The 17780-nt window shown below is 37.5% G+C and overlaps 1 protein-coding gene across 1 annotated transcript in view; it reads left to right on the top strand.

Annotated features, from left to right (window-relative positions):
- Positions 1-17780, top strand: part of LOC122816888 (V-type proton ATPase catalytic subunit A) — a 449147-nt gene that overhangs the window by 400685 nt on the left and 30682 nt on the right. Inside the window, exons 12-13 of the mRNA XM_044089962.1 lie at positions 9603-9806; positions 13125-13219. Of these exons, the coding sequence (XP_043945897.1) occupies positions 9603-9806; positions 13125-13219 (299 nt within the window). The remainder of the gene's footprint in view (positions 1-9602; positions 9807-13124; positions 13220-17780) is intronic.

Genomic DNA, 17780 nt, shown 5'->3' with positions numbered 1-17780 from the left:
GCTCTAAAGGGTGTCCAACCTTTTCAGTTGCAAGGGCCGCATTGAGTCAACAGAAATGGTCTGGGGGCAAACGGCATGTGAGGACCAAAAAAAAAAAAAAAAGGTCTCACATTAAAAAAAAAAAACAACTCAGGTTTATGCGGACTAATGTGGCTGTATTGTAGGTGAATTTTAACAATAAATAAATTAATAAATGCATAATATTTGCCCTAAAATTCAATATCTCATTCTAATAATGTTCATCTAAAGCAGCCTGCATCCTTGCATTCACTAAGCCTGGAACATGTCTTACAATGCAGCAATGTAAAGGAAATTATTTTATAAACAGCAGCAGCAGACATCCCTCTGATACGCATCTATACTCCCCTGCCCAGCGACATACTTATACATGCATACAACTTGCATGTTACATCAAAAACAGTGCTGGTAGTGTCATCTATAACTTCAAGTAAAGAAAACAAAAAATGCCTTGTCATCTTCCTCCAACTACAAGAGCGATTTACTGTAAATATCTTCTCATCTGCTGTCACTTCATATGTAACACACACATTAATTACAAAAAAAAGGAAGAAAGATCCTGGGGTGTGGTTAGCTCTCCAAGGTCAAATAGTCATATGCAGGCAGCCACCCAGTTCAGACTATCACTCTTTGAACAGTGGAATGCTTCAATTTTCCATAATAATAACAATAATAAACAACCTTTATACTCCCCCATGGGATTTTCTCACTGCCAACGAAACTCAGACCCCTTCAAAGCATCACGGAGGTAAATCCAACCGCTAGTGTAAATAATCATCAAGACGGACACAGGTGAGTCGCCAAGCAATCAATGTCAGTCTGTGAAATAAAATAATAAAAAGGAAATGTGCAAGTGTAGTTTTAATAATTACGTCACAACATCTACCCTTTCACAGACTCCTGTAAATTGAACCATATCCGGTATCATAGATTATATTATGATACTTAGGGAAACCTACCCCAACACTCTTGCAGACAGACACACACACACACACACACACACACACACACACACACACACACACACACACACACACACACACACACACACACACACACACACACACACACACACATGCTCCAAAAAACAAATACAGAATGGAACATGACTGTCTGTTTTATTTTCTTTCTATTGTTGGTAGCTCAAAGTACAAGATGGATGACATTAAACTGATTCACTGCCTGAGGTACATACAAGTGACAGTCTCTCCTGTACTGCAGTGATGCTTGGGGGGGTTGATACTGCCAGTTTAGGTCTTCCTGATCACTAGCATCCATACACGGTATACAGTACTTGTCTTGCTCTGTGGTCTGGCCAGTCTCTGCATGATCCAGTGCTGTGTTGGCCGGGGGGGGGGGGTGCGTTCTAACAAATGTGTTCTATCCTCCTGGACAGCTAACAAGAACCACTACACCCAAGTTCTCTATGCGACTGTGCACAGTGACTATGGATATGGTGACCTAACAAGAAAGACACAAAGCAAAGCTCAGTAATTTAACTGCCACAAGGTTTGAAGTGGAAAGAAGGCAATGAAAGGTGGGGGGGGGAGCATTTGCTATGGTAGTTAGATTTTACACCAGTGTGATTGATGCTTCAAATATTAACTTTCAAAGGTTAACAATGAGTGATTTTTGTCTAATTTCAGAATTTAGTCCAGTACACCAGATCTAAGACAAGCCCAAGGGGAGGATGTTAATGACAAAATCTCAGAACATCTACGAGAGACCAAGACAAGACAATCATGAAATGTACATGTCAAGCACTAGACGTATTCCAAACAAGTTAAAAAGATCTTATTAAAATTACTTACCTTACCTTTTGCTATGCAATGTAGTGTAACTGTAGTCAGTGAAATAAAATAAATCCTCTCTCCATGATCTTGCTCCCTCCTTCAGCTTTACCAGAACTATAAAAAACGACCGAAAGGTGTTTTCGCACATGCGCATACCAGCGGAACGACGCTGGTATGAAAAAACGTGAAAAAACGGAAGTTGGCGCATGCCCAGAACAGCAAAAGTATGCGAACGTGTAAACACACGGAAAAAAAGTTAAATTAAAATTAAATTTAAATGCCGCGGGCCGCATGGAAGAGCTCTGAGGGCCGCATGCGGCCCGCGGGTTAGACACTGCTGTACTAGGCTAACTGCTCTTGTGAGCCATTTGAAGCCTAGCCAATTATCCCTTGTGAGACTCAAACCCTGCACCTTGTGTTTGTAAGGCAAACACCTTAACCATTAGGCCACCCTTGTTTTCTGTTTCCTGCGGGCATTCTATAGAAAGTTCTGTAGCATCTTTCTGTGGCACATTGTCTTCAATGTCATCCTGTGTCATCCGTTGCTCTGTCATATGGGTACTCACTGGCCTATCACTCCTCACCATTGACTGCACCAGAGTTTCCACAGTTTTCTGCTCCTTTTCTTGCTGTCTAGCTCCAAGTGAACGTTTATACTGGTTTCCTGTGGAAGGCTCCAAAATATCTTGATATGGCATCTGACCAATTGCTTCCTTTTCCACTGTTTTCCCCTTAATTTGGATATCCATTGCTTTATCCTGCTGTGGTGCTTTCTGTATTGGATTTTCTACACTGAATCCTTCTCTTTGCAGGTGCTCCATAACCTCAATTTCCATTTCTTTGACTTCTCCATTACTAATTTCTTTATCTACTTTTCCTCTTCATCTTCTCATTTTTTTGTATTGTAAAGTTTTCCATATCCGGATTCCTTTGCCTATATTTTCCTTCAAATATCTTTGGTGCTGCTCTTTTTGTATTGGTTAGTTTTGCTTGCTCCTTTGCATAAATATTACACCATATTAAATCTCTTTTCCTTTCCCATGTCCATATTTCTTCTTCACATGTCTCCTGATCTTCTTGCTTTTCCTTATTCTGGGGACTCACTCCATCATGTTGTGATGTAGACTGTCTTAGACCTTCTACATTAAATCCTTCACTTCGCAGGCACTCCATAACTTCAACTTATATTTCTTTAACTTCTGTTTTACTGATCTTCTTTTCCACATTCCATCTTTGTGATATTATTTTTTATTGGTAAATGTTCCATATTTGGGTGCCTTTACCTGTATTTCTCTTCGAATATCTTTGGGGCTGCCTTCTCTCGATTAGTTAACTTATCCTTTGCATAAATATTGCACCATATCAAATCTCTCTTTCTTTCTTTCCCATGTCCATATGTCTTTTTTATATTTTTCAAATATCTCTAGGCTTTGTTGTTTATATTTTCGCACATCCTCAGATGCTTCTTTTTCTAAGCAGATCAAAGTTTCTTGATCTATATACTGTTTTTCAAAAATATGTTGTAAAAATGAACGCAACTTTTTATTTGAAGCTTCTGACAGTTTTTCCTGCGGAAGTATTTTTCTTTCCTCTAATTTCTCTCTTAATCTTTTGTATATCTTGTGTCTGGGCTTTTTACATAATACTAACAATACATAAGTAATTTCTTATCCTCAATAGTCCACTCTATCATCTTTATGGCTCTTCTTTGGCCAATCACTTTTTGTGATTTTTGTGGACTGCTACTTCCTTCTACATCAGTGGGGTCCATAGTTCCTTCTACAACAGGGGGGCTGTACTTCCTTCTACAACAGGGGGTCCATAATGATTCTCTCCATGGTCTTGCAGATAAGGCTGCTTAGCGTCTATACCAGGATTGGTGATACACCCCCCCTTGTACAAGGAGATGACAGTAGCTGTTTTTCATTCAGCACAGACAAAAACAGTGCTTAGGCTGTGATTGAAAAGGGTACCCAATGATGTTGCTAACTCCTGTTTTAAACCATTGAGAACACAGCCTGGGATGTTACCGGGTCTCATAGAGGCTATGTTTTTGTTCTAATATCGAATATTGCTACCTATTAGCCACTGACACTGACAGCTAATTATCCTGAAAACTGGATAACTTTCCTAGCATAATATGTAAAAGCAATATTCCTCTTTTTGTAAAGCCCAACTCAGTATTAGGAGGAATGTAAAACACATGGAATGTCAGCCTATACATGCAGCAGTGTGGTACAGCCAAACAAAAGACCAGATGAAAGCTATATAGCCATCTGCAGCCAGTGATACATGAAAGGAGCAACACATTCCCCAGATGTAACACTATACATTTGTCTGATGGTAAACATGCATAAAGTACAAGCCACAAAGGTTCCATTAATCATGCTGCTACCACATGTAGATGAGCAGCGCAAAATGGATGCTGTTGCGTCATGCATGCAAATCACATATAGGAGCACCAAAGTTATCTGCATGTGCTCCTTGCTATATGTGCCCCTCTGGCTCCAATGTGTGTACATAACTCCAAAGGCTTCATTTCTGTATTATAATCTAAGGGTTCCTTATATTACTGCTGAAGTATTTTTGCATAGCTAACTGCAGAAATGGTGCAAACAGCACATCTGACATAGTCTGAATAATTTTCCTGTAATTAGACACGATGGGCTGCATTCTTCTAAAACACAATATTCCCTTTATCATACTGACATTGTGAATCATTTTCTGGATCTGAGGATCAGCTTCCTGGACCTCAAGCAGTTGTCTTCAACATGAGTGTAAATAGAGGAATAAGGAGGAGTGGCAGCCATCACTATACGTGTAATGTCAGCTATACCCCCATTTAACTCTGGCTGCTTGTACACACCTCACTGCATAATGCACTCTATAATTGATTATATTAACTGTTGATTACAGGGGGCCATATATGCATTATCTTCCTTTAAGGAATTTTGTTCTATAAATCACTCTAATGTACAGATTTCATATAAACTACAGTACACACAAGGACTGTGCACCACTATATATCTTGTTTATGAATACCTCACTCTGTTTGTAAACATATATACTATGTTAGCTATCCAATTCGCTTTGGTATCCTCTTCTTTTTTTTCATTTTTTATGTTTAGTTTTCAGTAGTTTAAGAAGTATAGTACTTTGTCTACTGTGACTCTTCGGTTACCATATATTATATATACTATGTGAGTCAGGATTGCTCTATGTATTAAAAATGTTGCACTGTGTATTTCTAATTGTCAAGCATATAATGTATGAGTAGATGAGGGAACTATTTCTAGACGGTACTGTTATCACATTTTTAAATACTCTCCAGATGTGTATAATGATGTCTCTTCATACTTACTCTAGACGGTACTGTTATCACATTTTTAAATACTCTCCAGATGTGTATAATGACGTCTCTTCATACTTACTCTAGACGGTACTGTTATCACATTTTTAAATACTCTCCAGATGTGTATAATGACGTCTCTTCATACTTACTCTAGACAGTACTGTTATCACATTTTTAAATACTCTCCAGATGTGTATAATGATGTCTCTTCATACTTACTCTAGACGGTACTGTTATCACATTTTTAAATACTCTCCAGATGTGTATAATGACGTCTCTTCATACTTACTCCAGACGGTACTGTTATCACATTTTTAAATACTCTCCAGACTTATGTATAATGACGTCTCTTCATACTTACTCCAGACGGTACTGTTATCACATTATTAAATACTCTCCAGACCTGTGTATAATGACGTCTCTTCATACTTACTCCAGACGGTACTGTTATCACATTTTTAAATACTCTTCAGACCTGTGTATAATGACGTCTCTTCATACTTACTCTAGACGGTACTGTTATCACATTTTTAAATACTCTCCAGCCTTATGTATAATGATGTCTCTTCATACTTACTCTAGATGGTACTGTTATCACATTTTTAAATACTCTTCAGATGTGTATAATGACGTCTCTTCATACTTACTCTAGACGGTACTGTTATCACATTTTTAAATACTCTCCAGATGTGTATAATGACATCTCTTCATACTTACTCTAGACAGTACTGTTATCACATTTTTAAATACTCTCCAGATGTGTATAATGATGTCTCTTCATACTTACTCTAGACGGTACTTTCACATTTTTAAATACTCTCCAGATGTGTATAATGATGTCTCTTCATACTTACTCTAGACGGTACTGTTATCACATTTTTAAATACTCTCCAGACTTATGTATAATGAAGTCTCTTCATACTTACTCTAGACGGTACTGTTGCCAGTCTAATGGTGAAATGTGCATTCTAAGCAACAGAAAATGGAGAGCTGCAAAGCTACCCCTGAGGATAAAACTCAGATCTCCATATTTGATGATTTTGTGTCAATATTGCCTAAATAGGCCAATGGTACATCCATGTTGCTCTCCACTGAAATAACTTCTCTTTCATGAGGTGCTAATTAAATTGAGAAGGATATCATCATACCTGATACTTCAAGCCTCAGAATTTTAGAAGGCGCTGTATCTCTTTGTGGTTTTGTAGAAATAGGAGCCACGGTGGTGCAGGAGCCATGGTGGTGCAGCGGTAGCATTGTCGCCTCACAGCAAGAGGTTCCCCATTCGATTCTCGGCTGGAGCACCTTCTGTGTGGAGTCTTCATGTCCTCTCCGCAGTCGAGTGGTGTCTGAAGGACATGCGTGAATGGGCATGCCTTCATTGAAGGTTGAGCGTCTGGCTGGCACATTGGCACCGTAAAAATCTACTGCCAATCATTAGCGGACCAGAGTTCTGCTGTGGCGACCCCTCCCCAGGAAAAGCCGAAAGAAAAACAAACAACTTTTCATGTGGCAATTCATCTTAAATTTTTAGCTCACACCTCTGTTATTATATAAATAAATATTGGTTGTTCTTGAAAAAAGCATTGACATGACACCTTCAAATTCAAACAAAGCTGACAAAATATTTTTTAAAAGCACAGACTTAATGGACACTCCTCCCAAGAGTTAATGTTTTTAATACTGTAAATTGGGAGACAAGTTAGTGAAGAGGAAGGCTTTTCAGTCTGGAGTGTTTTTTATGCAAGTTACCAAGTAATATATGTTTTAATTATAATGAAGAGCTGGGATAGCAATTAATGAAATAAATGTGGAGAATTTCTTTGGCATTCATTATTTTTAATAATTAAATGATCAGTATCAAGATTTGGGGTAGTTTGGATAGAACCAAGTAAACATGAAATATAAAAAGAGGGCACAAAATCCAGCTTCCCTTCAAATGTTTTAAGAAGTATAACACATAGTTATGGTAGCAATATATTTCTTGGCTATAACTTAAACATATGAGCTTTAGTGTAGATATACATATTAACTGTTAGGAGGATCAGCATTCATTAATATGATTTCAAAGGTAGAAAATGAGGAATGGCCAATAACATTGGATGACGTTTAACACAAGAATCCTGAGTATCATTTCTTGAGTGAATACGTTGAAGTCTATTCTCTCTTAACCAAGCATTTGAAATTCTGACAGGAACTTTACAGTTTTTGAATTCAATTCAATTCAACTTTATTGTCATATGTACTAGAGAGACAGAGTCTCAAAGTACAAAGAAATTCTTATTCTGCAAATCCTCCAGCAACATATAAAAAAACAATTAGCAAGAGTCACAGAACCTGAAAATATAAATCTTTTTTCTGATTATTAGTGAATGAAATTAAAAATAAAAAAATAAAATAATAATACAATTAAAACATTGATTGATGTTTGACAGCTTCGGTATCATGTTTTCAATGTACAGATACTAATCTCTCCTCAACTGTTTCAAACAAAAATAATGTTCAAGCATTGCTCTCTCCCAATATCACCCCAACCTGTTCTGACCTCATTACCACATGGTTCATCTTTCAGGTCCCTGCTTATAAATGTTTCATCTACCAAACTCCTGCTTACACCAATAAGTTTACCAGAACTTATCAGATTTGGGATGCATGCCTAGACTTAAAAAAGTTCCAGTGGTCATGAGCCTAGTACATACCTATGAACATGGTAAGTAACAGCCTGGTTATTGACTCTTAAATAAGTTTTATGAAATACCCAAGAAGACGTCAGTGGAACTGCACAACTGCAGTATTAATGAATGAATGAATAATTGAATGAATGAAATCATACATATATATATATATATATATATATATATATATATATGGATCCCTATCACAACACCAACATGCCACAAAGCTGACACCCAAAACACCGACACCAAAAGACCGACAACACACAATACCGACAACGCACAAAACCAAACACCATAACACCGACACCCAAAACACCGACACACAACACGTAAACTACAGATTACACACAACTATACATGCACTAACCTTAACCCAAACACTAACCCTAAGGTCCGACACAATCGCACACTTACCCTACCCGGACCTTAACCCTAACTCACTTAACCCACCCTTAAACATATAGTCCATCACTATCGCACACTCACCCTACCCGCACCCTAACCCTAACTCACTTAACCCACCCCTAAACCTACAGTCCGTCACTATCGCACACATACCCTACCTGCACCCTAACCCTAACTCACTTAACCCACCCTTAAACATATAGTCTGTCACTATCGCACACTCACCCTACCCGCACCCTAACCCTAACTCACTTAACCCGCCCCTAAAACTACAGTCCCTCACTATCTCACACTTACCTGTCCGCTCCCTAACACTAAATCCCTCACTCTATCGCACACTTACCGAGTCGCGCTCACACCTTCCCATGTCAGTGTTTCATCCGTCGGGATCTCACCTTGTCGATCATCTGCGTCGTCGGTCTTCTCGTCTCCTTCTTTAGAGTGTCGGCCTTCTGGCGTGTCGGTGTACTGAATGGGACCCATATATATATATATATATATATATATATATATATATATATATATATATAGATAGATACATACTCACATAAATGATTGTCTTTTTTATAAAGTCTACTGATGCAGGACAAATCTTCAGTTTTAATATTCACAGATATTGTTATACTTGTCCTACTGTGTAGGGAGATGTGTGATACTGAAATCTGAGTATCTCATCTCCCATGGCCATCAAGATGTCTTTATGTATGGAGCACCAGGACTGTTTGAAGGCCAAGAGATGGTCAGCATTTCTAAACATGAAAACACGAGGAAAATACAAAATACAAAATAAATAAACAAATAAATGAAAAGCATATTGACTTAGTGCTTGTTACGCTTTTATGATTTCTTTTGCTGGAAAAGTTGCACAAATTAATGGAAAGGTAATGGTAAAAGTAAATGCATCATCAACCTTTAGGTCACTAGTTCAAATTCTGCATAGTTAAGTACTGGCTAAAATAGTTATTAAGTGACCTGTGCTAAAATGTATAATTGCAGTCCATTTTTCTCTGCTATGCTTATAGTCCATTAAGCTAACAACAAGATGCAAAGTGCAATTAATGTCATGAATGTTATAGTGGAAGGTAGGGTTAAGAAAATTTGTTGGTTTTAAAATTTGTTTAATCTGTATGATGAATGTTTCATGACAGAGTGAAGCTATAACACTTGCCAAACACTAGAAAGCTTGCAGTACCATAATTATGACAATTAATGCATATTCTGCTTAAGTTTGGTAACCTGGTCAACAAACTACAAATAAATTAATTGCTGTAGAGGAAATTAGTTAGAGGTGGGTTTTGTGATTTGTTCAAAGACATTTTTTCAGCAACTTGAAATGATTTGGCTTGCTCTATCTTTCAGGTTTTCTGGGGTTTGGACAAGAAACTGGCTCAGAGGAAGCATTTCCCCTCTGTGAACTGGCTTATTAGCTACAGCAAGTATCTTCGACCCCTGGAAGAATACTATGACAAGAGCTTCCCAGAATTTATACCACTGAGGACCAAAGCCAAGGAAATACTACAGGAAGAAGAGGATCTGGCTGAAATCGTGCAACTGGTTGGCAAGGTAAGGGGACTTATATTCATATATGGACCAGCTAACCAGAAATCAGGATGTATTCGCATACAACAAACATCTCAGTGTGAATGTGCCCTCTACTCTCCAACCTAGTGCAACTAAATACCAACCACAGGACTGACTCTTAGATCATCTGATAAACTTATACTCAAGGTTACAAAGTCCCATAGTTATTTTGGTGACTCTCTCTTCTCCTACAAAGTAGCCAAAACAGTGGAACATATTACCCAGAATATCCTAAAAATCACAGATAGTCAGCTTCAAACAACTCCTAAAGGAATATCTTACTCAATATTGGCTATGCTCCTATAATACTCCTGGCTAGTTTCTCAAGCCATCAATCAAAATGTTCCTTTTCTGCTATCTTCTCCTTGTCTTACTTCTACCAAATGAAAATATCACAATGGTTTATTTTAGTTATGTATCTAATGAGTTTCATATTACTGTCTGTAGCAAGGCTTAGGAAATGTAATGTTTTCTGTTTACATTCTCTTTTTGTAAATTGTGATTGTAGGCAACTGTTAAACTTTTGTATATTTTTTATAAATCTTTGTACAATTTTTTGTACTATTGCTGTGGAGCTTTTCTCCCTGTGTCTCCACTGAAAATGGGCTACTTGCCTAGCCGGACACTATCTGGTTAGCAAATGTAAAATAAATAAATATCCTAATGTCTCCCTTGTTACATTTGTCTTTACATTAATGATCTATCTTAAAGTAGTAATGTAATGAAAAATATATTTCCAAATGAAATTATTTTGTGTTGCGCTGACAAATATATTTCTGTACCTGTCATGACAAAGGCTCTCTGCATCCCTTTGTTTTGAGGCTGTGTTTGGATGTCTTGACTTTTATGATTGCCTTGTTTCCAAGGCCTTATATAATTCAGAAGAGGCATAGATACATTTTTCCATAACTGACTATTTAAATTTGTTTTCCAGGGTAGAGTGCTAATTCAAATGGAACACATTCAGGCCAGGCTAGTCTGAACATAAATATGGCATTTAATCACACTTCAGATTAATCAAGTTATAACTCAGTTTGGTAAAACTGTTATTAAATTTATCAAAACAATTCTCCAATAAAAAAGTTTGCCTACATAATCTTTTATTACACCCCACCCGACCTGCTGAGTGGCTCTGCTTTCTTTAGCCATTGCTCTATTCATTTCACATGGGAAGAGAGCCAAGCATCCCCAGGCTATATGATAATCTCATTGTAGCTTTGTTCCTTCCCAGGGATACCTTATCAGCCTGTTCATTGCCCCTGTGGCAAGAGCTAGGTGGAAAGGAGTGAGCCAGCTTCTGAGTTTGGTGGGCTATCTTATCTGTCTCCTAGTGGGGCACCTCCTTCCCTTGTGGCAGCTCTTATAGGTTCATAGGTTCATAGGTTAGTACTAAGCTAACTGCCCTTGCGAGCCATTTTAAGCCTAGCCAGTTATCCCTTGTGAGACTCAATCCCTGCACCTTGTGTTTGTAAGGCAAACACCTTAACCATTAGGCCACCATCCCAACCCTCTTTGAGCTCCAGTACAGATGCCTGACTCAGGGAACATGCCTTTCCATGCTCTCTCTGCTCTGCTAATGCATGAGAACAGTATGTGCACACAGACTTATGCTCCATGGGTGCAACACCCAGTGCTCCCTTTAGGTGTCACCCAAGTGGCAAACTAGAACTACCTCCCTCTAAGGATGGACAAGCTAGCAAAGGCTATTCACTCCTATCCTCCTCTGCCAGTATCATCAGGTAAAGTGGTTAATAATAAAACTTGGGTTGCCTAGGCCATAATCAGGAATTTATCCTCCTAAACCTTTGCAGCTGGCTATGTCTAATCAGTCTTATCAGGTACATAGACAGATGAATTCTTGTTAGAGCAACTTTTGTGTAGTCTATGCAATATATGTTTTAGAAGGAAGAGTTACTCATATTAAAATTATATTAATTTGATTATATCTACAATAATAGTTATAACAGTAACATATTTTAAAAAGTGAGTAGAATGAATTATGTAAAAAGGTAAACTTAATTTGACTCAATTATGTTAAGTATGGGAAAATCACCTGACTTTGGTTTAAGCAGAGTGGGTGCAGGACAGGTATTTTCAGAAATTAAGAAGCATATTATGAGGCTGCATTGCAAACTTTACACCAGCTGAGGTCTGTTGCCATGTTCTATCCCTGTCCTTCATCTTCAGCCCTATTCCATCTGCCATGCTACCTGACTGCCTCCTTTACATCTTTTTGTCCCTGTCGTGTGTGCGTGTGTGTGTGTGTGTGTGTGTGTGTGTGTGTGTTTGTGGATATGTGTGCGTGTGCGCACGCATGTGTGTATGTGTGTGTGTGTGCGTGTGTGTGCGTGTGTGTGTGTGTGTGTGTGTGTGTGTGTGTGTGTGTGTGTGTGTGTGTGTGTGTGTGTGTGTGTGTGTGTGAACTGTGAAGTTCACATTCACGCCAACTATCCTCTTCCAGGTCTTGTAAAAGAAGTCGTAATTAAAGGTTAAACAAATGTAGCCATGCATCTTTTAGGTGCAATTTGTTGGTCCTGAGCCAAGCTGAATCCCTCTATTCAAAATTAGAGTAGTATAGATCATAAACCCAGTGTCTTGGCTTATTTACACATCTACATTTATACTTTTCTTTGCCTTTTCTATTGCTGCATCATTTAACACATTTCTTCATACCAATTTATGTATACTCTTTCCAAGTCACAGAAAGAGGAAATTGCTTTATCCACAAAATATCCTTAAACATCAAACATAAAAGATCTTATTTGTTATGCTACTCAAACCGTTACTACTCCAGTATAAAAATAAGTCAAATCTGCCACATTACTGATTGAGCTGAGATCAGGTTATGTGCCTGATGACCTAGCAAATTATATTCCATTTTCGTGTCTTGAGAACCAGCTTCTTCCTTGACCAGATGAACTCCATCTTGCTTCATGTACCAATGCAAATGAGAGCGTCTAATCAGAAACACTGTCTCTAGACACCTGTGACCTGTAAAAGAAAAGACACAACTTAGTTTGCCACTTGACTTATCAATCTTCCTTTCTTTGCAGTTTTGAATGGCCATACATCCTTTCACCTGCTCCTCTCTGTCCCTCTCCTCATTTTTATGTAGTGTATTGAAGAAAGGCTTTAGATGGCCATCTTCTGATCCAAATAACTTCTTCCAATACCTCTTCTTGGTCATAACTGATGCATGCCCACTTCTGAAAGAATGGGTAGAAAAACAAGTCAGGTTAATACCAACCTTTTGCAAGGCTTCATGTGGTGACTGAGTTCTCTTGATTTATTATTTTACAGGCTTCCTTAGCTGAAGTGGATAAGATCACATTAGAAGTTGCTAAACTCCTGAAGGATGACTTCCTGCAACAAAATGGATACTCTCCGTATGACAGGTACATTAAGTGATTCTGAAATGCCATTTTGCACTGTTTTACTCTTTTGAAATATCACCCAATGTTTTTTGTCCTCATTGCCTTCATCATTATGGAATGCTAGAACAGGAACTCCAATCAGGTATTAATAAAATGAGGAGTCAAGCATCGTGTTGCTCTACAGCAGTAACGTGTGGTTATCCTGGAATAGAACTAACCTGAGCTTTTACACTACATTAACCCTTTGCCTAGAGATGCAAATGTATTAATGCTGAATTCCTTGCTGCAACTTTTGTATCAATGTCACTAGAACAGACATTTTAAAAAATGACCTTCTAAGAAAGAGTGTTGTTTCACAACTTCAGTGCTTAAGTCAAATGTCTCAGACACTTCAGAGGGCAATCTGCATGTGAGTATGGGTACGGAATCTGGGAAATAACGTTTGATATATACACACACACATATACAGTGGATATAAAAAAGTGTACGCACCCCTGTTAAAATGCCAGGTTTTTGTGATATAAAAAATTGAGACCACAATAAATTTAATGCAACCTATAACCTATACAATTCAATTGAAAAGCAAACAAATCTGTTAGGAGAAAATATAAAAAAATAAAAAACGTACAATAAGCTGGTTGCATAAGAGTGCACACCCTTAAACTAATACTTTGTTGAAGCACCTTTTGATTTAATGACAGCATTCAGTCTTCTTGGGTACACACCTGCCATCAATTAAAGAGACTCTGATTAACCCAAAATAAAGTTCAGCTGTCCTAGTAGGATTTTCCTGACAATTACTCAGTTGCCCGCTACAGCAAAAGCCATGGTTCACAGATAGCTTACAAAGCATTAAAGGGATCTCATTGCTGAAAGGTATCAGTCAAGAGATGGGTACAAAAAAAATTCTATAGCATTGGATATACCATGGAGCACAGTGAAGACAGTCATCAAAAAGTGGATAAAAATATGTGACAACAGTGATGTTGCAAAGAACTGGACGCCCCTCCAAAATTGATGAAAAGACAAGATGAAAACTGGTCAGGGAGGCTGCCAAGAGACATCTAACAACACTGAAGGAGTTGCAGGAATTTCTGGCAAGTACTAGTTGTGTACTGTATATGACAACAGTCTCCCGTATTCTCCATATGTCTGGACTATGGGGTAGGGTTGCAAGACGGAAGCCTTTTCTTACACAGAAAAACATCCAGGCTCGGCTAAAATTTGCAAAACAATACATCATCTTCCAAAAGTATGTGTGAAAATGTTTTTTGGTTTGATAAGAACAAGGCTGAACTTTTTGGCCACAATTCCAAAAGGAACGTTTGGTGCAAAAACAACACTTCGCATCACCAACAGAACACCATCCCCACGGTGAAGCATAGTGGTGGCAGTATCATGCTTTGGGGTTAACTTTTCTTCAGCTGGAACTGGGGCTATAGTCAAGGTGGAGGGAATTATGAACAGTTCCAAATACCTGTCATGTATGGCCAAAAACCTTCAGGCATCTGCTAGAAAGATAAAGATGAAGAGGAATTTCACCTTTCAGCATGACAATGACCCCAAACAAACATCCAAATCAAGAAAAGAATGGCTTCACCAGAAGAAAATTAAAGTTTTGGAATGGCCCAGCCAGAGCCCAGACGTAAATCCAATAGAAAATCTGTGGGGTGACCTGAAGAGGGCTGTGCACAAGATATGCCCTTGCAATCTGACAGATTTGGAGCACTTTTGCAAGGAAGAGAGGGCAAATGTTGCCAAGTCAAGATGTGCCATGCTAATAGACTCCTACCCAGGAAGACTGAACGCTGTAATTAAATCAAAAGGTGCATCAACCAAATATTAGTTTAAGGGAGTGCACATTTATGCAACCAGTTTATTGTACATTTATTTTTTATATTTTTTCCCTTAACAGATTTGTTTGTTTTTCAGTTGAATTGTACAGATTATAGGTCACATTAAAGTTGGGAAAAGTTTTGAAATGATTTATTGTGGCCTCATTTTTTTATATTGCAAAAACCTGGCATTTTTTACAGGAGTCTATACACTATATATATACATATATATATATATATATATATATATATATATATATATATATATATATATATATGATCAAATCGATTTGAATTCTGTTATCTTCTTCAAAGAGATTTAACTATAATTCAGATACCTAAATGAACCTACTTTTAGATGGTATAACGTTTGTGATTACATTTTCCAGGTGTTTGCATAAGACCTTTTCCTTGCATCACAGCATTAATTTATCCCTAACTGAGTATTTCATGGGGCTAGCAAAGTTAATTATAATAAGAAAAATGTTTAGGCAGGTACTTTAATATTGATCATAGATCTACTTTGATTTTAAATGTAGGCTGTTGAACTGCAAACATGCTTAATGGAAAAATGACTTAAGTTTAAGATAAAATAAGAAATCTATCCAGTTTCCTAGTTTTAAGAACACATTATGGACCTTTCTCCAAATTTCATCTTATAAATGTCACACAGGTACTGATTAAAAAGTATTTTCCTATCTATATCTCCTTCACTGTCAACTATTTTCTTTAAAAGCATCTTGCATTCACATACTTGTTCAATTACTTTGCATTTGTTAGAGTTGAAATTTAATATGTTTTATGAAATCTGTTGCTCTTTTATCCATATGTCTGTAGTCATTTTATTTTACATGTAGTTTATTAAACTTGACTATTGTGAGGTCCATATCATGGCTAAACATGGTCCTTTGGATCCTACTTGGGTACAAAAAATAAATAAATAAGGCATTAAATACACATGTACATGAATACATACATACATGCATACATACATAAACAGAAAAACATTCTTTCTATATCATTTTGTATTTTGCCCTAAAAGGTAAATGCTTGATTCCACTGAGTTTATTCAGATGAATATTTATTTCCGAAACCCTTAAAAAAATATTTGCCTCATTTTGTACCCTCACAGAGAGTTATTTTACACCACAGGAATTACTTCAAATATTTGGGTACTGTAAAGTAAATCTATAGCACAAAAACACACTAGACCGGTACTGTGCAAATAATCACTGCATCCAGTTAAAGATGGGTGCATCTAATCCCTTTTTCCATGGATATGGGGTGGAAAAGGTGTGCAGCAGATAGCATTGTCACCTCACAGTAAGAGGTTCCCTGGTTCAGTTCTTGGCTGGGGTGCATTCTGTGCAGAGTCTGCATGTCCTCCCTGTGTTCATGTGGGTTTCCTCCAGGTGCTCTAGTTTCCTCCCACATTCCAAAGACACACAGTAAGTGGATTAGACACTCTAAATTGGCAATAGTGTGAGTGTGTATGTGACTATGTGGTGTGGATGAACTACTACGGCAGGGCTAACCACCCGACAGTGTGTTAAAGTGTGTTTCCCATGTGCAAAAATGGGAAAAAGGGGTTGTGGATGGCTGGATATGCATATGTATATATATATATATATATATATATATATATATATATATATATATATATATATATATATAAAATGTATATGTATATATAGGTTTGCTGTCACTATTTTGAGTCACAGGCAGTCTAGTCTACATGTGCGATTCTTACATCCCGTACAGCGGTATGTTGAACACCATTACCATTTGTCCAACCTTGCCCCTTTCTGGACTCATGGTGATGCTGGTTCCTGGGTGCTGAGCAGTAGGGAGTTTCAAAGTTCTAAGTTTGTGTTGGCTATACCAGAATTCGACATTCCATTTTTCATGGAAGTGTGTCGACCATATAAAGACTTAACGTCTTGTGACTCAAAATAATGATAGTAACCATATATATATATATATATATATATATATATATATATATATATATATATATATTCACTTTATAATCTCAAAATACTGAAATATCAAATTTCAGTATCTCGAGACTATAAAGCCAAAAACTCACAAACCAAAAACTAAAACTGCAAAAATCAAAACCGCGAACGTAAACAAAACACTACACCACACATGAAAACACAAATACACCAACCTCCTGAAACTACAAAAAAGCAAAACAACCCACATGAACATAACAAAACAAACACACACACCTACCCTTCCTATAAGCAGCTGCACCCCCTACACCCCCACTACTTATATATACTAACTCTGAGGCCGCACTAAACACCAAAAGATAGAAAACCTACCACCAAACATTCTATACCCCCCTTGGACAAACACACATCACATACCCACAAACACCACCACTCTCAACACAGACACACTCACACTCTTACTTGCCTACCCTAACCCACATCTAACACTCCCCAACACACTCACATACACACAAACCCTGCCCAAAACCCTTAAAAAACATAACACTTACCTAACGCGCGATCAATACCGCGGGTTCGACATTTCTGGGTTCGATATACTGCAGTTTCGCGCAACTGCAGATTCAACAATTTGGTCTCAAAATACTTAAATTCGGCATTTCAGTATTTCGAGATTCCAAAGGGAGCCTATATATATATATATATATATATACATATATATATATATATATGTGTATATATATATATATATATATATATATATATATATATATATATATATATATATAT

The sequence above is a fragment of the Protopterus annectens genome, chromosome 12.part0 (genome assembly GCF_019279795.1).
Source record: "Protopterus annectens isolate FY-2018-M chromosome 12.part0, PAN1.0, whole genome shotgun sequence".
NCBI lineage: Eukaryota > Metazoa > Chordata > Ceratodontiformes > Protopteridae > Protopterus > Protopterus annectens.
This window is presented reverse-complemented; position numbering and strand designations above follow the sequence as displayed.